Source organism: Bubalus bubalis, chromosome 12, assembly GCF_019923935.1.
Source record: "Bubalus bubalis isolate 160015118507 breed Murrah chromosome 12, NDDB_SH_1, whole genome shotgun sequence".
Taxonomy (NCBI): domain Eukaryota; kingdom Metazoa; phylum Chordata; class Mammalia; order Artiodactyla; family Bovidae; genus Bubalus; species Bubalus bubalis.
This window is the reverse complement of record NC_059168.1, coordinates 82,403,345-82,425,449: the sequence shown is the minus strand read 5'-3', so window position 1 is coordinate 82,425,449 and position 22,105 is coordinate 82,403,345. Positions and strand designations below refer to the sequence as shown.

The following is a 22,105-nucleotide window of genomic DNA, read 5'->3' as shown; positions in this document are numbered from 1 at the left end:
CTAGTAGGGTAGAAGGAAAAAGAATTTTTCTCCCTACATTTGCAACTGGAGCTTCCCAGGTGACACAAGAATCTGCCTACCAATGCAAAGGACGTAAGAGACGTGGGTTCGATCCCTGGGTCGGGAAGATCCCCTGAAGAAGTACACAGCAACCCACTCCAGTATTCATGCCTGGAAAATTACATGGGCAAAGGAGCCTGGTGGGCTATAGTCCATGGGGCCCTCAAAGAGTTGGACACGACTGAGCGACTGAGCACACACACCCACAGCTATTCAGAAACAGGAAAACACATTAAAGACCAGTAAAGAAATGGGTGGGGTGGGGGGAGATAAAAATGAATTGTGGTTCACCAAACTGAGGCATTCAAAAGGAAATAGCGTGATATTTATTCTGATTTTATTGCCCTTTACATACCTTACTTGTTCCACTGACAATCTGATGAGGTTTAAAGGTAATACATAAAACAGTAAACCATAAACTTTAAAATATATGTAAACATTGGAGCAAAATAGGTTAGTGGAATTCCCTGGCTGCCCAATGGTTAGAACTCAGCGCCTTCACTGCCCTGACCTGGGTTTGATCTCTGGTTGGGGAACAAAGATCCCAGAAGTCATGAAGCATGGCCAAACAAAAAATAAAATAGGAAATGAACTCTATTAGAATAATCCATTATTTTAATTAAAAAATAATGACTATAATAATTCAACATCTTCTTCCTATTTAAGCCTAAAGCAATCTATATAAATAAGGAATTCCAAGAAAACATGAAAATCAATGTTCCTCAGCTTACAGCTTAACGTAAAGGGGGATGAAAAAGAGCACATCATTTAAATATGTTGTCAATCTTCTGCTTTGACAAATTGTTTTCTCAAAAATGTTTTTCTAAATGAGTATTTTGGATGATTATTTAACAAAAGTGAATATATGAACATGACAGATGATATAAATGAATCAATACTTTTAAGCTATTTAAATGCAATTAGAAGCATAATTTAATAAAGATTTTGAAGCCTGGTAACTATAATTCATTTTATAGGAGACACTTAAAAATTCAGAAGTATTGAACTAGGGGAGTTTCACCAGAAAAAAAAAAAGAACTGATTAGTCAAACTCTTAATTTTTAAATTTCTGTTTTCAGTTTTCATCTACCAATTAAATAATCACTGCTGCTGCTGCTAAGTCACTTCAGTCGTGTCCGACTCTGTGCGACCCCACAGATGGCAGCCCACCAGGCTCCCCCGTCCCTGGGATTCTCCAGGCAAGAACACTGGAGTGGGTTGCCATTTCCTTCTCCAATGCATGAAAGTGAAAAGTGAAAATGAAGTCGCCTAGTCGTGTCCGACTCTTAACGACCCCATGGACTGCAGCCCACCAGGCTCCTCCGTCCATGAGATTTTCCAGGCAAGAGTACTGGGGTGGGGTGCCACTGCCATCTAATTAACTGTAAATAATGCAGGCTTTATTTATTTATAAAACATTGCTCATTACTAAAAAATAATAATAATTTAGACATGGGAAATATATGAAAAAAAAATCCCTCCAATCTCTCATTACTTACTACCTACCACATGCTCAGCCTGGCCTCAGCAATAACTGCTCAGTTTCCCCTTTGAGAAATCCCTTTCTGCGATCTCCTGCACACTTATTTACAAAGGACCACACGTATGACCTGTGAACTTGCCGTCTCCATGCTGGCTTGACGTAGGAGAGCCATGCTGCCTGACACAGCTGACTTGGCCTTGGGAAAACATGAAATATTAACACCTGGGCAGCAGGAAGTTGGATCTGTTGCCTTGTCCCCATTCTACAAAATCTTAGTGTTCCTTCCAAAGTGAAGCAGAATTATCTAGAGACTTTTATATGCAGGGTGGCAGAATATGCCACCCCAAAATATGCCAGTTTGCCGTAAGGATTATTTCAGGCTGGAGGCAACAAGAAGAAGCAGATACAAGAAAAGTTCTCTGTCCTCTATTTGCCTAAAAGTAGGACATAAATTTTGGTTTTCCTGATGGTTCAGTGGTAAAGAATCCGCCTGCCAATGCAGGAGACGTGGGTTCAGTTCCTGGGTCTGGAAGATCCACTGGAGGAGGAAATGGCAACCCACTCCATTATTCTTGCCTGGAAAATCCCATGGACGGAGGAGTCTGGCTGGATACAGTCCATGGGGTGACAGTTGGACACGACTTCGCGACTAAACACCAGCAATGAAGGACATAAATGTACAAAGTTGTTCTCTTCACCCTCTGCCAGGAGGAACAAGAGTTCATGATTGGAGACAAATTTCAACTCTTATGAGGCCAGAGACAGCACCAAAGGAATCTACATCACAAACTAGCGCTTATATCCCATTACTTTCCCCACGTATTTGCCACTCCTAGAAATTCCAGCCTACAGCCACACCACCCTCAACACTCCCAATCTTGTCTGTTCTTGGAAGCTAAACAGGGTCCGGCCTGGTTAGTACACTGGAAGCACTGATGCTGAAGTTGAAACTCCAATACTTCGGCCACCGGATGCGAAGAACAGACTCATTTGAAAAGACCCTGATGCTGGGAAAAATTGAAGGCAGGAGGAGAAGGGGACGACAGAGAATGAGATGGCTAGATGACATCACCGACTTAATGGACATGAGTTTGAACAAGCTCCAGGAGTTAGTGATGGACAGGGAAGTGCTGTAGCCCATGGGGTCGCAAAGAGTCGGACACGACTGAGCAACTGAACTAAACTGAGAAATTCCAACTACTTTTCCTTTGTCTTCACACTTCTCTAGAAACTGTTTCTTTAATGCTATATAAGCCCAATTTCCAATCAACCCTCTGAGTTACTCCATGTATCAACTCACACTACACACTAACAAACTTCTGCTTATTTCTCTTATTAATCTGTCTTTTGTCAACCCCATTTTATAAGGCCCCAGCCAGAGAACCTATAGTAGAAAGAAAAAAAGAGTTTTCCTTCTCCTATATATTCTTTATCATATGTACCTTTACTAAAGATGAAGAGTCTCTTAAGGTTTTAATTATCATACATCATACAACTCACCTTTGATTTTTTTTCTCTTCTCAGTAGAGAGTCTCCAATCAGGATTAAGGTCATCGTAGCCTGGCTGAATATGAAACACAGGCACATAAATTTTTTGTTCAACAAGGTAAGAAAATTATAAGAACATCACCAAGAACTTTGGACTGTTTCAAAAGAAAACAGAAATGATGCTTTCCTTTGATCTTAGTGACACCTAGTTGGAAAATGGCATTGAAACATGTAAAATATCATGTATGAAACGAGTTGCCAGTTCAGGTTCAATGCACGATACTGGATGCTTGGGGCTGGTGCACTGGGACGACCCAGAGGGATGGTATGGGGAGGGAGGAGGGAGGAGGGTTCAGGATGGGGAACACATGTATACCTGTGGTGGATTCATTTTGATATTTGGCAAAACTAATACAATTATGTAAAATTTAAAAATAAAATAAAATTAAAAAAAAAAAAAAAAATATCTTTCCAAGATCTTGAAGAGCAATTGTTCATACACTGAAGATGTGCACATGCAAGTACTGTGACTCAATTTAATGAAGAAAATAGCGCAAGAACAATGACAGCAGGAATATAATTCATACAAATGAAAGGAGACTACACTAAGAATCCTGTGCGTGCGCACAGACACACATACACACGCATACTGGGAGGAGAACAGCTATGCTGTTGTGAATAAAACACTGGCCTGGATGGAAATGCTACCCTGCTCATAAGCTGAGCAACCCTTCAGGCCTCAGCTCCCACAACTTTCGTGTTAACCCCACTTCCAACTTTCTATGACTGAATATCTACTAAATCAATATATATATATATATATATATAAAACCAGGCAATCCTCAAATTCAATACATGCATTGTCTAATCTCATGGCAACACAATGTCATGCCCATTTTTGTGAACGTCAGGACACATCACTATCTCTCAAACATAACAAAACAACCGAGATTAAGCCACTGCCTGACATTTCCCAGGCCCGCTGTTAATTCCATAACCTCCAGAATCACAATAGTATGGGGGGGAGGGGACGGACAACAAAATATCAGCTGGGGGTTATCTGAAATCTTAAGCCTAAAAAAAAGTGAGGCTCTACTTATGTCAATATGTGCTTTTTCATCTAATGCAAGAGAATAAACATGTATGCTTTATTACCAAATTATCAGTGGCTAATACGTTCCAGTATTGAAACTGGCATTTTGTTCCACAGCCTGAGTACTTTCTGCTCTCCACTACTGTGACAAGTCACTATGAGTGGTCCCTGAGAACAGAAGATATAATTCTTATCAGGAAAAAAAAAAAAAAAGTTGTCATATAAGGCGAAGAGTTGACTCATTGGAAAAGACTCTGATGCTGGGAGGGATTGGGGGCAAGAGGAGAAGGGGACGACAGAGGATGAGATGGCTGGATGGCATCACTGACTCGATGGACATGAGTCTGAGTGAACTCCAGGAGTTGGTGATGGACAGGGAGGCCTGGCGTGCTGCAATTCATGGGGTCGCAAAGAGTCGGACATGACTGAGCGACTGATCTGATCTGATCTGATACTAGGGAAAGAAATGGATTGTCCTAGATTACTTAATTAAAAAAAAAAGATTAAGTTTCAAAAAATTAAAATAAGGTATGTACTACAGAAAATAATCAATTAAATTAAGATCATTATCTGACCATTTACAAGGCACCTTAGAAGCTTTCAATGCCTCCGAATCAGCAGCTGCACCTCCATGACAGCACAGGTGCCCGCCAGCAGCTGTTTGTGAGGCCATGGGAGCCTCCCACTTACCTTCTAGAGGACACAAGGGCAGTATGGAGCAACACTTCCAAACTTTAAGCCCCACAAATAACAATAATTATGATTCAGCTTTGGGTAAAATAAAAGATGTACAGATTACAGAGAAATTTAACAAGAACTCTTGTGAGAAAAGAAGCCATCTCGTTGGCAGAAATATTTTCAGAACTCAAAGAATTTTTTAATTCTTTCAGAATTCAGAGATGAGCCAGAGGACCATGAACGAGTAGTACAGAGTCAAAAGAGCCAAGCTCCACACTCTGGGACCAGGCTGTTCCGTGGAGATTGTTTAAACAACAGGTGTCTCCTCTTGTGAAACCCATGCTAAAAACAAGGTGAAGATCTCTTCCCCTGCCTCCAGGTCTCTGTCTGTGGTCCCTGTACTCCCACCATCTGTCAGGGCCCACCTGTCACAGCAGCTAAATGCTGAATGAGGGAATGAACTCATCAATCTTTTGGATCGCTGAGTTCTAACTAGGATGGCTAAGTTATAGAAAAATTAAGTTGACATAGTACAAATATTCCCACAGCTCCTCAAAAGTGTGGTTTCTTCTGATATTTAGTCAATGAACACTACGTGCTTACACTGTGAAAGAAAAAGTCAGACATTACAGGCCCCATACTCAAGGATATAATAAGAAATGGGTATAAATAACTATAACCCAAGGTCAAATTTGGTAACTGCCCCAAAAAAGACCTACAGATAAGAGTGCTAGGGGTCCTCAAAGGATGAAGAGATGATTTTGGATATAGGCTTCAGGAAGATGAGGGCTTCCCAGGTGGTGCAAGGATAAAGAATCCACCTGCCACTGTGGGAGAGGCAAGACACGGGTTCAGTCCCTGGGTTGGGAAGATCCCCTGGAGAAGCGAATGGCAACCCACTTCAGTATTCTTGCCTGTAAAATTCCGTGGACAAAGGAGCCTGGTGGACTACAGTCCATGGGGGAGAGTGGGTGGCAGGAGTTCGCAGAGAGTTAGACACCACTGAGCACGCACACGTACATTGAGAAAGATAAAGAGAGGTGAAGAGGAACAAAGAAAGCCTGATGGTGTTGTATACATTTCTAGCTGGATAAGACTTGGATGTGGAAAATGGACAGAGGACGGCATTCCAGTCACAGAATACAGCATGCAGAGGACACAGGTAGGGAAATACTAGCCTTATTCAGGAAAAAAAAAAAAAAAAGGTCAAAGTACAAGACAACAGGCATCCTATTCTAATTCTACGCATTCTTTTTGTCTGGGGGGTATGTGGGGAGAAGAGGATTAATGAGATCATTTTTTCATTGAGCTGATACAAACATAACATAAAATTAACCACTTTTAAACAAATAATTTAGTGCTATTTAGTACATTCACAGTGTTCTGCCACCTCCATCTAGTTCCAAAACCTTTCTATCACTTCAAAATAAAACCGCTTAGTCATTGCACCTTTGCCTCGCTTTTCCTTCCTCCCCAGACATCAACAAGGTACCCTCTGATTCTGCGGATTTACCTATTCTGGATATTTTGTATAAATGGGTTCAAACAATAGATAACCTTGTGTGTCTGGCTTCTTTTGATTATAATAATGTTCCCAAGATTGACCTAAGATGTCACCTTCTTTCCTTTTATATGGTTGCATAATATTCTATCACAAGTATATACCACGATCTGTTTGTTCATCCTTCTATTAATAGACATTTGGCTTATTTCCAGCTTGTGGCTGCTGTGAACATGTATGAAAATGTACTGTGTCTGAGTACCTGTTTTAAATTCTTTGGGGTATATATCTAACTGTATCTTTATCTTAAGAGTACACAGCAATTCAGTCTACATGTCTGAACTAAGCATTCAACTTTACAATATGTGGGAGTTTGATAGAATTATCTGTATAGTATATTTAAGAAAGAAGAGCAAACAAAATCCCAAACTTAACTCTGCCTCAGGCAGAGGTGACCTGCCAGACGATTATCCTGATGGCTTGTCCCTCACCACTTTCTAAGCTGACATTCCCACTGCTCCCCTTGTACTATTCAAACTGGCCCAAACTTACCACCCTAGAACCCCAAGGACTTTATCTGTGAGAACCATGGTCTGGCTCTGCTTTACAGCATCTGACACAAACTCTGGAGGCTGTTGCTTTGAGGACAGGATCACCAAGCTCCCAAGACCTCTACGAAAGTACAGAGTTGGCACTCACTCCCAGTACTGTGTTGATATATTCTGAGAAGCAACCTCCATATCACTCTTCCCTGTATGACATGCTACCATATGCCTGAAAACAGCCTAGGAGGATGCCCCAAGAATACAGTTATAGATTTCGTACAGAAAGGCTATTATGGCTAATGCATTAGCCTTAAATCTGTCTTCTCAGATTTAAGGATTTTATTTGTTGACTTCTTTTTTAATGGCTTGAAGCTAAACATAACAAAGACCCTGTCATCATAGCATGAAAGTAACCTTTAAATGCTTATTCATTCCACAAACATTTATCAGTATTTAACACGCCAAGCCCCCTGTTAGATCTCAGGAAAGAAATGTGTGTTCAGTGTCTCTTCTCAAAGAACTGACAGCCTAGTGAAGCTGTGAAAACAGCTGTGGATAAGATCCCGATTAATCACAAGAACTATCATCTTCCCACTTATCCTTCACTGATTCATCCCCTTCACAAAATTACTCCAGCACCTACTACGTGTCAAAGAGAAAATAAAATCAAATGGAAATGGTAAGTCTTATATCTACTACATCTAAGGAAGCACAAATAAGTAATAAAACTTCAGAGAAAAATTAAGGCCAAAAATGAGACGTAAATATATAAACATAACATATGGGAAATGTTGGAAATGAAAATCACTTTGGCAATTTTACTGTATATTCCAAACATGAACAAAACTTAATACAGATTTCTAGCCAGATGGATTTTCATATTGACAATGAAAGCCAAAGTATTTAATCAACTGAAAACTGGATAGAAGTAAATCAGAATAGACATTTCCAAACTATCTTTAATCATTAGATTTTACAGAGAAAACACTCATTCAAACAAAGCATAGTATTATGAAAACTAATAAAGTATTGCTTGAATAAAGGCCCAGACAAGCTGAATTCACAATTTGGTAAAAGACTTTAAGTCCATATCAGGCAAGAGAAACATTAATTTTTTTCTCAGGCAACATTCAAGGTAAAGCTGTAAGCTGACTACATGGGATTCCCAGGCGGCGCTAGAGGTAAAGGACCTGCCTGCCAATGCAAGAGATATAGGAGACATGGGTTCAATCCCTGAGTCAGGAAGATCCCCTGAAGGAGGGCATGGTAACCCCCTCTAGTATTCTTGCCTGGAGAATCTCCCATGGACAGAGGAGCCTGATGGGCTACAGTCCATGGAGTCTCAAAGAGTGAGAGTCAAACACGACTGAAGCAACTTAGCACACACATACTTTCTCTATATATTTAAGATTGTTTGATGTGGACCATTTTTAAAGTCTTCATTGAACTTGTTACAATACTGCTTCTATTTTATGTTTTGGTTTTTTGGCTGTGAGGCATATGGGATCTTAGCTCCCCATCCAGAAAATTGAATCCACACTCCCTGTATTGGAAGGTGAAGTCTTAAGTCCCTATATACTATCTACACTATTTAGTATGTAAGGTCTTATATACTATAGTATACGTTGGCCACCTGATACAAAGAAATGACTCATTGGAAAAGACCCTGATGCTGGGAAAGATTGAAGGCAGGAGGAGAAGGGGACGACAGAGGATGAGATGGTTGGAAGGCATCACCGACTCGTCGGACATGAGTTTGAGCAAGCTCCAGGAGTTGGTGATGGACAGGGAAGCCTGGCGTGCTGCAGTCCACGGGGTCGCAAAGAGTCGGACATGACTGAGTGCCTAAACTGAACTAATACATATATAAGTGTATATATAGTACATATATAAGTATATAGTACTTATAAGTATATATACTTTAGTATACTGTAGGTAGGAGAAGGCAATGGCACCCCACTCCAGTACTCTTGCCTGGAAAATCCCATGGACGGAGGAGCCTGGTAGGCTGCAGTCCATGGGGTCGCTAGGAGTCAGACACCACTGAGCGACTTCCCTTTCACTTTTCACTTTCATGCACTGGAGAAGGAAATGGCAACCCACTCCAGTGTTCTTGCCTGGAGAATCCCAGGGACGGGGGAGCCTGGTGGGCTGCCATCTATGGGGTCGCACAGAGTCAGACACGACTGAAGTGACTTAGCATAGCATACTGTACGTAAACAGTATACTATAGTCTTATGCTTTAGTATAAGTCCCCATATACTATATACACTAAGTCTCCATACCTTATATGCACCATTTTAAACTAATTGGCTATCCATTTCTTTCCCAGAGAAGCCGCAAAGAAATCCAAAGCCTGCCCTAACCTGGCCCAAGGTCACTCAACTATTGCTGGACAAATGAAAAAAGAGCAGCTGTTGGAAGTGTTTTTCAGTTGTTTAAGCGTTTTTCAATATTTTCAGCCAGGGATGAATATACAAAATGACACCACATATTTGCTAAGTGACAATATGAAAAAGTCAAAGAGTGAAAGTATTAGTCGCTCAGTCATGGCCAACCCTTTGCGACGCCATGGACTGTAGCCTGCCAGGCTCTTCGGTCCATAGAACTCCCCAGGCAAGAATACTGGAATGGGTAGCCATTCCTTTCTCTGAGGGATCTTCCCAACCCAGGGACTGAACCTGGGTCTTCTACATTGCAGGCAGATTCTTTACTGTCTGAGCCACCAGGGAAGTTCCACTATACCTCGTGCACATTAGTATTTTCACATTCCCAGTTATCTCTACATAATGAAGCACACAACTCCAGGTGCCATTCACAGAAACCACATGGGTTGTCTCTCCTTGTTTCCCATTAACATCTTAGCTAGCACCCAACTTTCCCACTTAAAGTCAGGATTTCTACGTGTAAGTGCTGTAAGAAGAGTCTCTGGGGGGTGGCAGGGGGGGAGGCTTGACCTATGAAGTCAGAGGACCTGAGTCAAAATGGAACATTGATTCTAACATTTAGCAATCTAAATTAACTTTCTTCAGCACTATTCCCATCTCTTAAAATGAGCTAAAAGCATGTTCTGATTAATAAGATTGTGAAGTAAACAAAAGAAATACAATTGCTGTTGACACCCAAGCTTTACTATACAAACACCATTTACTCCCAACAATCCCCCCCCAACACCACCAACAGAAGCAAAATACTAACACATTATTTTCTTAATTTGTTAATAATTTCCCTTGCAACACAATGAATGTCTTAAGGGCAAGGGACTGTGATTTATTACATTTTCTACTCTAGGACTCAGTACAGATTCAAATACTTGAACTTTATTATTTTATGATAATATTATAAGTGACAACCTACTCTATACAGCACTGTTACATTCAAGTTTTATTACATTTACTCGACTGCACTACTTGACTTTTTTTACTTAAGTATAGTTTATGTACAGTATTACATTAAGTTACAGGTGTACAACACAGTGATTCAAAAATTTTATGGGTTAGACTCCATTTATAGTTATTATAAAATATTGGCTGTATTTCCTGTACTGTACAATATATTCTTGCAGCTTATTTTATACATAACAGTTTGTACCCCTTAATCCCCTACCCATTTCTTTCTGCTCCCCTCTTCCCTCTCTCTACTGGTAACCACTAGCTTGTTCTCTGTTATCTGACTAGTACACTAGATTTTAGTCACTCTCCCCAGACATTCAAGTCCAAATCTAAAATGTCCAATACCCAATGCAATTAATCCCCCGGATACAGGTGAAAGACTCAAACATGGTATGATTGTTCAAACTCCTTTTGTTGAACAGCTAACACCCTCACCTCATGTCACCACGTCAGAAGTACTGTAGATACCCATCGTAAAGTCAAGGCTTTATCAGCAAGAGGCTTTCTCAGTTACTTATTCTGGTATCTGGTACACACTATTAACGGCTCTAGAGTTCAACGTATCTGAGAAGGCTGAAGAAAGCTGTATTTAGTGCCCTGAGAAAAAGAATTTGCCTCTCTTCTTTTAAAGATCAAATAAATAAAGCCTGATAAAAAGCTTAACCAATAGGGTTTTTCTCACATTTTTAAAAATATATTTATTTTCTCACATGGTCATGGAAAAAGCCTGGACATCAGAGCCAAAGGGGCATGAAACCAAACCTCAGGTCTGCTGCCTATTTGCTGAAAAACCCTAAGGCAAAGTAAGTGCTCAGGAAATAGAGGTTATTATTTAATATATATAATTAGAGTTAATTTTATAAAAGCTACAAGACTATTACATATCTGCACCTCAATCCTACTGAGTTCTGTAAACCTGATACATTTATTTCAGAATGCTCTGTAAAAATGCTGAAGCCTCCTAGCAACTTGTTTATTGATAGAATGAAGTTTCAGAAAGTAAAACAGAAAAGGGTTAGACAAAAATAGGGAGCAGGAGAGGAGGGTTCAAGGAGCAGGTATAAACAGCATAATGACCAGACGAGAAAAGATGACAGGTAAATGGAGGAGTCTCTACAGTATTCCAACCATAACCTCAGAATGGATAAGGTTAAATGCCCTCCCTGTTCTCAACTTTGGACAAGAATTTATCGTGAAGCTAGCACTGGCAGGGGTCTCAGAGGGCAGATGCAGTCCTGTTCAGCTCGAGTCTTTCCAGGTGCTGCGCAGCAGCAGTCAAGGGGGGCGCTGGCAGCCCCCAGCCTGTGAGGGGCTGCACTCTGGAATGAGGATGTGCTGAGCAGCAGTGAGAATGGCACCAAAGGTAGGATCAGGTCCAGGGACATCACTAAGCCACGGACCCCTCAGCAAAGGACCCCACTACTTGAAAATGTCCCTGGTGATGGCAACTAGGGTCTGCGGTTTTCAGTTTTGTGAGTCCTAAATCCTCTTTCTTCCAGTTTACTCAGGCATCCAAAGGAGCTAATTTATACCAAGCAAATAAAAAGAAACTGATACATAAGCCCCCAAAATGTGTAAATTATAATAAAAGGTACAACTAGCTTGAGGAGCTGTATCATTGTACCGTCTTATCCACAGGCTGTATGAGGGGCACTAATCAGAGCTACAGGGGTGAGGCGGAAACTCAGAGGTACGACACCAACACCGGGCTTCAGCAATTCCTGACGAACTGCCTTCTAAACTCTCGGGGTATTTCTGTTCAAAAGACTCTCCCTAAGACAACACCACAGGTGAATTCCTGACCTGAACTCACCCCTCCCGTGGATCCCTGTGGCCATTTCTGAAGTCCCTTCGTTTTTTTTCACATTACTTTTCTGATGACCTATTCCAAACCACTGAGATATTCAAATTTATTCACTCCTGAGTTAAGATTCTTAAACAATTTTTGTGTTTTTAAGAGAATCATTATAAAAAGTTAATGAATAACATTCATGAGCTGAAGTGTAATAAATTATAATGAAATTGATTGGCAAATAAGGATTAAAATGTCTAACCAGTTAAAAATTCAAATGTGTGCCAATAAAGACTGCAACAGATGCAACTGATCTTTGCAAGCAAAAAAAGTATCCAGAATTTAAAAAAAAAAAAAAAGAGCATACTAATGGATTTCTTTAAAATAGTGCTTATTCAATATGTATGACATTCCAGGATACTCAAAAGATGAAATATGAAGTGTGCTTCAGAACTCGATCAATGTTTCTATTATAAATGACTTTAATAATCAGTGTTCACCTTTAAAGAAAAAGTTTGCCCAAATGTAAAATTTCCCACATAAAATAGAACATCAGGGTCTATTCCAATAATGAAAGGTAAATATTTCATCACTGTACATTGATAACCATGAAAAATGCATGGTACCTTCTGGATCAATTATCTGATGAGCCCTTAAACAAAGTTTTAGGAGCTGATCCACTTCACTTCTAGAGAGAAGATACAAGCCAACTTAGCTCTCATTTCACAAGAGACAGAAAGAATGTCCCTGTATTTGGTTATTGAGGGTGAAAACTGAGGAAGATCTATTCTATTTTAGAGCAAATTTAGATCCAGTAAGTGAGAGTGGCTGAGATGTGGAGATCAAATTAAATTCAACACAATGAGGAATTAGGGAGGGAAAAAAATCTTCCTAAAATTGTTTCTAAGAGAAAAAAACAGCAAAAACAAAGTCTGTGAAAGAGTACGAAAATGTAGAGGCCCTTTCTCTTTTCCTCTAGTCTGAGAAATACAAAATGCTGTTTGCTCATTAAGAATTCTTTCAATGGTGCATTCTGATGAAATAAAATTCAAAAGAATGCTAACAGAAAGACCTGGATCAAAAAAAAAAAAAAAAGACCTGGATCTATTCATATCTTTGAGGGAATAGATTTCAATCCAGAATCACAAAACTATCACCAAAGCCGATAGCCGGATATTCCTCCAGGAAAGGGGCATGCAGATACGAGGGAAGGAGAATCAACACTCACGGGGCTGACATACAAAATGATCCTCAGAGGATTAAACCGTTTATAACATAAGCTGCAGGCACCTGAAAGCATCTTTCTTAAATTTTCATTCTATCGCAACACATGGCATTAGATGAGCAGACCTCACCTGCCCATGCTGATTTAGATTACAATAGATGCTGATTCTATCTGTTCCTAAACAACTCAATTGTTTACCTCTCAATCCCTGTCATTTCCAGACACTAAAAAGCTGAACAGTTCTATCTTTCTGTGTATCTTCTCTAACTGCCTTAGGAGTAAACAGAACTCCCTTCAACCTGAAGGAAGCCCAGGATTACTGGAACTACAAGATCTGGAAAGAAGGGGAACTCTTTTGAAGAAAATGACCTTTTGAATCTTTGATATTAGCTAACTTTTGCTGAAAAATTAACATCTCCATTCTGTATTTGGGGAATGAGGAGGCAGGGGACATAAAGAGTTCAGTGGACAGAGGACATTCAGGATACAGTGTCCCATTCTACAGATCAGTATCAGCAAGGAGTGCTGCTCTGTTCCTCATTTGTCCTGTGATAATTGTCCTACTGTGATAATATTTTAAACAAAGGACAGCTTAGGAATGATCAGAATAAATAATAGCTGTGAGCCACATTTTAAATAAACGTAAAATATCACAAGAATGAAATCTGTATTGTCAGTACTCACCCTTACGTGAGAATCATTCTAGGAATAATCACAATCGAGAGACACACCTGCTCGTGTTGAGTCCACTCCCCTTGCTGCCTCAGAGACGGGATGGCCCAGATGCTTAGCTTTCCTGAGAAATGAATGGCTGCAAGGAGGGTCCCATCTGGAGACAGGCTCATCTTGAAGATCCCATCCTAGACAACAATTATATTACAATAATGTCAGAGCAAGGGACTTGTAGCCAATAGAAATAACTTCCAGAAATTAATATCGTTCTTCAGGGTTGCCTTGTCGTAAGCGATCTTGCATAATTAAGGACTAGAACAGCTTCATAACATTATAAAGGTGCTCCAGAAAACAAAAAACAAGACTTCTGCCCAAAGGTGTTTTTTCAATCTCCTTTATAGTGTTATGATTTACATATAACGTAAAATCCAAATAAGTGAGCATTATACAAACATTCCTTTATATCATACATATATTACTATGAGTTCTCAGTATCTTATGGGTTGATGTTGACAAAATTATGCCTTTCTTGAATTTCATAATTTTTACAAGATTCTATATGAACACAATGTCTGGAATATTCTACACCATGGACAAGCCACAAATTCATGCTATGAATGAGAAGCAGAGGAAGAGATGGAGGGGAGAAGGGTTCAAAGGGAATAAAAGATCGACTAGAGGAAAATGCATGCCTTAATTTAAGAAATACATTAGATGGGTAAGATTTTTCATATCTGCTGGCAAATTATTCGATTTAAGGAATCTTAAGTGTTGCCACAAAACAGAGACACTTGGTAATATACTGACCTTACATGGCCAAACCTGGGCTACACAGAGGAAGACTAGCCTTCCCAGTTCTACTTGTCCACATACTCTCAGTCCTTTCCCATGAGGACACCAGGTTTGCTCAGGTACCACAAAGAAACCATCCCCAGCAGAGATGTTACCTACCGAACAACTCCAACAGAGCTGGAAGAACTAAAGAAATACTAACTGAAGACCTATTTCCCATTCAACCATTTATTAAGAACAGGCTCTAAGGTAGTCTCCCCACAAAAAATAAAACAGACCAGAAAACGGCAGCCCATAACGATATTTCTCCTGCACATTTATAAAAGCTGGCAACACAGGGCCCAAAGGGCATAATCGGCTGGAATTAGGTAGTAGTTACCCTCTTAGAAGGGTCATGAGCTTTCCAGCCAGCCAAAACCCCCATTATTTTCTATTATGGCCCCAAGATTAAGGCTGAAAGCTGCAGAAGTGAAAAGTAACAATGACTATACCAAAAAAGAACAGAATTTACAACAGACTTGATTCACCATTATTATCTACCTGGCCTCTGCAGACAGAATTTAAGTGCTCGGGTCTAAAACAACTAGGCATACTGGCCATCAAAAACAAGGAGAACAATTTCTGGAAGTGAGGGATACTGCTGGATGAGTGAACAGACAGGATCACTTTAATGGGATATAAATCTATTCCAGATTGTCATAATGAAATGTAAGAGATTAAAATACAAATGCTTGAGAAGGAGAAGCAACGCAAGCAAAAGCACATGAAGCAAAAACCTGCATACACCACATCTCTCCCTCTGTGATGGAGATGGAACAATGAGTAGAAGATGAAAGTGAAAGTGAAGTTGCTCAGTCGTGTCCAACTCTTTGAGGCCAGATGGGATTTTCCAGGCAAGAATACTGGAATGGGTTGCCATTTCCTTGTCTAGGGGATTGCTCCCCATTCAGGGATCAAACTTGGGTCTCCCAAACTGGAGGCAGACTCTTCACCGTCTGAGCCACCAGGGAAGCCCCAACAAGTAGAAGATGAAGGACCTGGCATCTTCCTCTCACAACTCTATGTTGACTAGCTCCATGGTTCTGCACAAGACGGGCCTCTGAAGCACTGATCTGTGTTAATAAAAATAACTTTCTATCCATTCTTCAGAGTCTACAGATGAAGAAACTGAAGACCTGAAGTGTGAGAACACTTGCCCAAGATCATCATTCTATATAAACAGCAGGACCTGAACCACATGCAAAGACTCCCCTCCAGCTCCACGTGCCCTGAGGGTACCACGCCCACTGCCCTCACCTAGGCCACAGCCTTTCTAATAGTGACAGGCATGCTCCTCAGTAGAAATTATGATCAGGTATACTTTATTGCTTCAGCACCTGAACAATTACTCAGGTGTTGAACATGCAGGAACTCCATTAAACAACTCCACTAAAAGTGCTTTGAGGGAGAGAGATGGGAGGGGGGTTCAGGATGGGGAACACATGTACACCCATGGCTGAGTCATGTCAAGTATGACAAAAACCACTACAATATTGTAAAGTAATTAACCTCCAATTAAAATAAATTAATTAATTTTTTAAAAGTGCTTTGAAAACAGGTAGGAGGTTTATAAAAATACACATACACACACACACACAAAAAAAACTAAGCCAAAAAATGTACACTAAACAATGTGAATAACAGCAGCATTATGACCAGGGAAATAATGAACCAATACGTTAAACATCCTTTTGTTTTCATCCCTCCCGCCCTTCCATCCTTCCTGCACACTTAAGCAATAAATATATTCACTGAAATGTCCCCACTGGCTTTTTTTTCTGGATGCCCTTAGTTTCCTTTGATGCCACGACATCCACACTGCAAAAGTACCACTCCCTTTCATAAGCATTTTGTTGCAGAAATTTGCACTCACACACACAAAAGCTGAAACTGCAGTATAATAAATACCCATGGGCCCAACAACCATCTTAAACAAACATCAACATTTCAAGTTTGTCTCACGTGTCATTCCCCAATCACCACAATGCCACTGGGGACTTCTGTCCCCTGGAGGACTTTAAAGCAAATCTCAGGCATTACACCCATACATATAAAATACACATTAAATGTTTGTTTCTTTCAAGTCTCAAGTTATCTGTTTAACTTCCATAAACATGCACAGTAAGAAGACATGTTTATTAGTAGGAACTGAATTGTAGCCTGCCAAAGATAGATAAGTCACCTATATTACTTTAGAAACACAGTGATTTCCTTCTAAAGCATAAACTCTGCTTTTTATTTGTAGAAAGTTTTCTGAGGGTCTGTAGCATGCAGGGTATTTCTGGACCAGAAAATAATTTATTATCCTGTCAGTAACTGCAACACAAGATGTAAAGCCACAGTTGGAAAATCCATGCTGAATTCTGTGAGCGGAGTGTGCAGTACTCAGAAACCTGAGCAGAGTCTGCAGTATTCAGAAACTGGAAAGTCTGTTGGTTGGCAAAGAAGAGAATTCAGGAGTGTGTGCTCTGAAAATAGGAGGAAATGGCTTTTCAACCACTGTACACCACAAAAAAAGTAAACCTCAAACATTCGAACCCTGCCTATTGTATTAAGATTTGTCAGCTTATGTGAATGACAATCTTGTTCTCTTCTCCATCAAAATTAAGTTGTTGTAAAGGTAACAAAATTTAGATGTAACTATTTTTCACTTTGGTTAAAATATATCTTTGAAATTCTTTCACAGTCCTCAACTATGAATGCCATTTTCATTTTAATCATCAACAGCTGGAATGTTGGTCAATAATATGTAACTTGGCACTTTTATCCAACATGGTACCAAAAAAAAGCCCTAGCCAGAGCAATTAGGCAAGAAAAATAATTAAAAGGCATACAATTCAGAAAGGAAGAAATAAAATTGGCTCGGTTTGCAGATCACATGATATTATATATAGAAAAGACTCTACCAAAAACCTGTTAGAATAAATACATTTATAAAATTGCAAGATACAAAATTAACATACAATTTCTATACAGTAAGAGCAAACTATCAGTAAGAGAAATTAAGAAAACAATTGCATTAATATCAAAAACAGTAAAATATTTAGGAATAAATTTAAACAAGAAAGTGAGAGACATATACACTGAAAGCCATAAAACATTAATGAAAGAACCTGAAGAAGGCACAAATTAAAGAAATTCCATTTTCATGGACTGGAAAAATTACTATTGTTAAAATGTCCATACCACCCAAAGTGATCTATAGATTCAATGCAATCTCTGTCAAAATTACAAAGGCATTATTTACGGAGATAGAAAAAATAATCCTGAAATTTGTATGGTACCACAAAATACCCAAGGAGTCAAAATAATCCTGACAAAGAAGAACAAAACTAGAGGCATCATACATCCAGGTTTAAATTACACTGAAAATAGTAATTAAACACGTATGAAGCTGGAATAAAAACAGATACACAGGGCAATGGAACAGAAAAGAGAGGCTAGAACTAAACTCAAGCATACATGGTCCATTAATTTACAACAAAGGAGCCAAGAATACACAATGGGGAAAACAGTCTCATCAATATATGATACTGGAAAAACTGGACAGCTACATGCAAAAGAATGAAAGCAGATCCCTATTTTATATATAAATTAATATATAAAGAATTAATTATATTAATCTTAATTCTTCAACGTGGAATATTATTCATCTTCTTTAAAGGAAGGAAATCCTGTCATTTGCAAAAAAACATGAATGAGACTGGACTGCATTTTGCTAAGTGAAATTAAGCAAGATTAAAAAAAGGCAAATACCATGTTGTATCACTTATACACAGAATCTATAAAGACAATCATAAGTCAAAAATCATAAGTCAAAATCATAAATACAATGAACAGAATAGTGTTTGCCTACCAGGGGCTGGGGACTGGAGGAAAGGCAGAGGTTGATAAAAGTTGTATAATCTTTCAGTTATAAGATGAATAAAGTCTAAGGACCTAATGTATAACACTGATAGCTACAGGTGATAACACTGTATTGTATAATTGAAATTTGTTGAGGGTAGGATTTAAGTGTAACAGAGACACAGAAAGTAAATATGTGAGGTGATACATGTATTAAGTCAGTGGCAGAAAATCTTCTCACAATGTATACGTACCTATATCAAATCATCAATTTAACTATTTTACAATTTCATTTGTCAATTACCTCTCAATAAAGGTGAGGTTAAAAAAAACAGTGACTATCACTTACCACCTGCTTCAGTTTGCTCCATGAGGTTTTAACTTCAAAGGTGGTCTAGCAAACTAATTACTTGGTAAGTGATTATCAAGGGGTAGAAGCATCGCAAGAGGATTTACAAGGACATTTTTGCACAGTAAACTGTCTTCGTACATTAATAATTCATTTATGGCCCTTTTAATTAACTTCACTGTCAATTTTCCTATTTACCCCTTCCCATCTTAAACTGCTCCCTAAAATTCTTTAAAAGATATTTTCCTCTTACTTCACTCATTCTCTTGTGTAGCAATGTGATACTAACAAAACGCTACTGAAATAATGTGAACATTATTTTAACTTCTACTTCTCACTTACAATAAATCATTAGCTCAAATGTCCATTTGATCTTGTGTTAATTAAAAACACTAATTAAAGTCTTCTACAACTTCCAGCAGTATTTGGAGTAGGAACTGTCTTCTCTCAAACGCTGCAATAAAACTTTTCAACTGTCCATTCTAAGAGACTTTTTTCAATGTTAAATATCAGATCTTTGTATGTAGACTAAATTGTCTCACTTTCTTCAGCTGTTTATCATCTATACAAAGCAATCAAACACAAGTGATTTCCAATTTTATTATACCTTTCACACGGACAAGCTGTATTCAAATCAAAAGACTGAATTCTATCACATGCATTCAAAATGTTCTAAATTATTACGTACGCTTAAAGAAAAAAAAAAACTCAGCTCAATAAAAGGTGAATTTGTAAGCACTGTTCTTCCAACACTCAACATTTATTGCACAGTACATATTTAGTAATACATAATACATGCCAGGCACTGTTTTATACTCTGGGGAACCTACAGTGAACAAAACAAACATAAATCCCTGCCCTCAAGGAGTTCAGTAGATAGTTGAACCCACTGTAGTTTAGAAGTCTGACTCAAAAAAGTAATGCTCTCATGAACTAATATGGTCACAGAAAGATCAACAGAGGCAACACAGTAAATTAGAAAGAATCAAGTACATGGCAGAGGCCAAGGCATTTAGTCTTTCATATAGTTCTTCATCTTCAAGATAAAGACAAACTCCATGAAATGGCCAAAGAGAATGCTAACTGGAAAACTGTAATGCAAGGGACGGAATATTTTAAAATCAACAAATAAAAAGTATATGTTATGGACAAGGATACAAAATTCCCAAGTAAGATAAAATAAGAAGATTCAAAGATATATAATGCTTCCAGGAGACTTCTTTGGGCTATATTCCCAGACCCAAGAGGACTAGGTTCATTCTTGAAATTTTCTTTTAATTTTCCTTATTGAGATAAGAATGACATACATAGTAAAATACACAAATCTTCAGTGAACAGCTTCATGAATCCTTATTAATGCATACACCCACATAGTGTATAATTAAGAGCAAATTCAGGTGAAAATCTATCATGTTCAAGGTTCATTCAACTTTGTCCTTAAGTAGAGTTTGGTGAAAATGTTTTCTAAGTTAAGCCAATCTGCATTACCTGTTCTTGTCCCTGGCGACTGTAAAACTTGCCACTTAACATCCTTAATAATCCCAGTGTCTTTGGTACCTATAAAATAAACACACATCATACAGTTAAAGATCAATGGAACACTTCCTCATTGTATAAAGTGCTTTCATCATGCAACAAAAACTACAGCATATCTAGTATTTTACGAAATGGTTAAGAAAATCAGTTAAGTATCAGAAATCTTGGTGAGATTTTGTTTTTGTTTGGGAAAAAATTGACCAAGTGACAAATCTTACAAAATAAAGTCATAATCAAATTTTTTTAATATATACATAAGTCTAATACAATCTATGCATATTAGAATCTAATGAGCAGCTCTTCTCAAATGAGACTGTCCCAGGTTGCCAATAGAAACTTCATTCATGAAGAAATTGATCCTATTCTTGGAAAATACCAGAATAAAATCATTTAGAAACAAGTATTTGAAATAATATAACACAGACTATTTTTGTCTCTAGATTTAAAAGCAAGAGATAAAGCTAGAATATTTTAGAAATGGAAAATAAGTATAACCGAAGTTGTACAGAGAACTTGGAACACCGGTACACCGCTGGTGGGAACGTAAAACAGCACAGCCACTGTGGAAGAGTCTGGCAGCTGTTCAAAAGGTTAGGCAGAATTGTCATATGACCCAGCAATTGCATCATAAGTTTATACCCCAAAAAACTGAAAACAGGTGTTCAAATACTTGCCACAAATGTTCATAGTGACACTATCAATAATAGCCAAAATGTACAAACAACTCAAATGTCCACGAACTAAAGAAAGGAGGATATCTATACAACAGAGTATTATTCAGTCATAAAAAGCAATGAAGTATTGATGCATTCCACAATTTGGATGAACATCAAAAATATGTTGCTAAATGAAAGACGTCAGGTATAAAATCTCATACTGTATGACTCTGTATGAAATTTTCAGAATAGGTAAATTCATGGAAACAGGAAGCAGATCAGTGATTGCCAGGAGCTGGGGAGAGCGGACTGTTTAATGGGACTGGCGTTGCCCTTTGGGGTGATGAAAATGCCCTGGACCGAGACAGTAGTGGTGGTTACACAACACTGAATGCACTAAATGCCACTACACTGTACACTTTAAAATACTTAATGGTCAGTTTTATGTTACATGAGCTTCACTTTAAAAGAAAAAGGCAAACGGGGAGCATGCTTGAGATGAGGTTAAAATGTTCCTACCAGAACTTTTGAGTAACTAAAGACATTACTAGTGGTCTAGCTCCACATTTCCTCCAAAAGCAATAAGATGCAAGAAGGGAAAAATAAATCCCCATTAAGTTTATTTCAGCTAAACCTGAAGAAGATAAAAGATAACCCAAACTTCAAAATCATTGTAGGCAGAAGGAGAAAACTCCCAATGTGTCATCTGCACTGCTCTTGCCAACTGCCACATTCCATCCACCCCAACCCAAGCCCACCATCAAGCATGGTGATAAGCAAAACCATACTGAAAAAAATAACTGCAGGGTCCAGAAGGACAGATGAGACAAGCCAGCATAGGGGTCTAAGGTCTATCTAAAACCACCACCTAAAGTCACGGTCCAAGAAAACTTTCCAGAAATGACATCTAATCTATACACTGAAAGCATGAACGGGTACCTGGAAAAATTAACCCAGA

The 22,105-nt window shown here is 38.7% G+C and overlaps 1 protein-coding gene across 3 annotated transcripts in view; it reads right to left on the bottom strand.

Moving 5' to 3' along the window:
• Positions 1 to 22,105, bottom strand: part of NBAS (NBAS subunit of NRZ tethering complex) — a 331,354-nt gene that overhangs the window by 240,858 nt on the left and 68,391 nt on the right. For all 3 annotated transcript variants that reach the window (XM_044926228.2, XM_025261541.3, XM_044926229.2), the window contains exons 11-13: positions 20,444 to 20,512; positions 13,989 to 14,117; positions 3,044 to 3,107 (exon numbers count right to left, since the gene is read on the bottom strand). In XM_044926228.2, the coding sequence (XP_044782163.2) occupies positions 3,044 to 3,107; positions 13,989 to 14,117; positions 20,444 to 20,512 (262 nt within the window). The remainder of the gene's footprint in view (positions 1 to 3,043; positions 3,108 to 13,988; positions 14,118 to 20,443; positions 20,513 to 22,105) is intronic.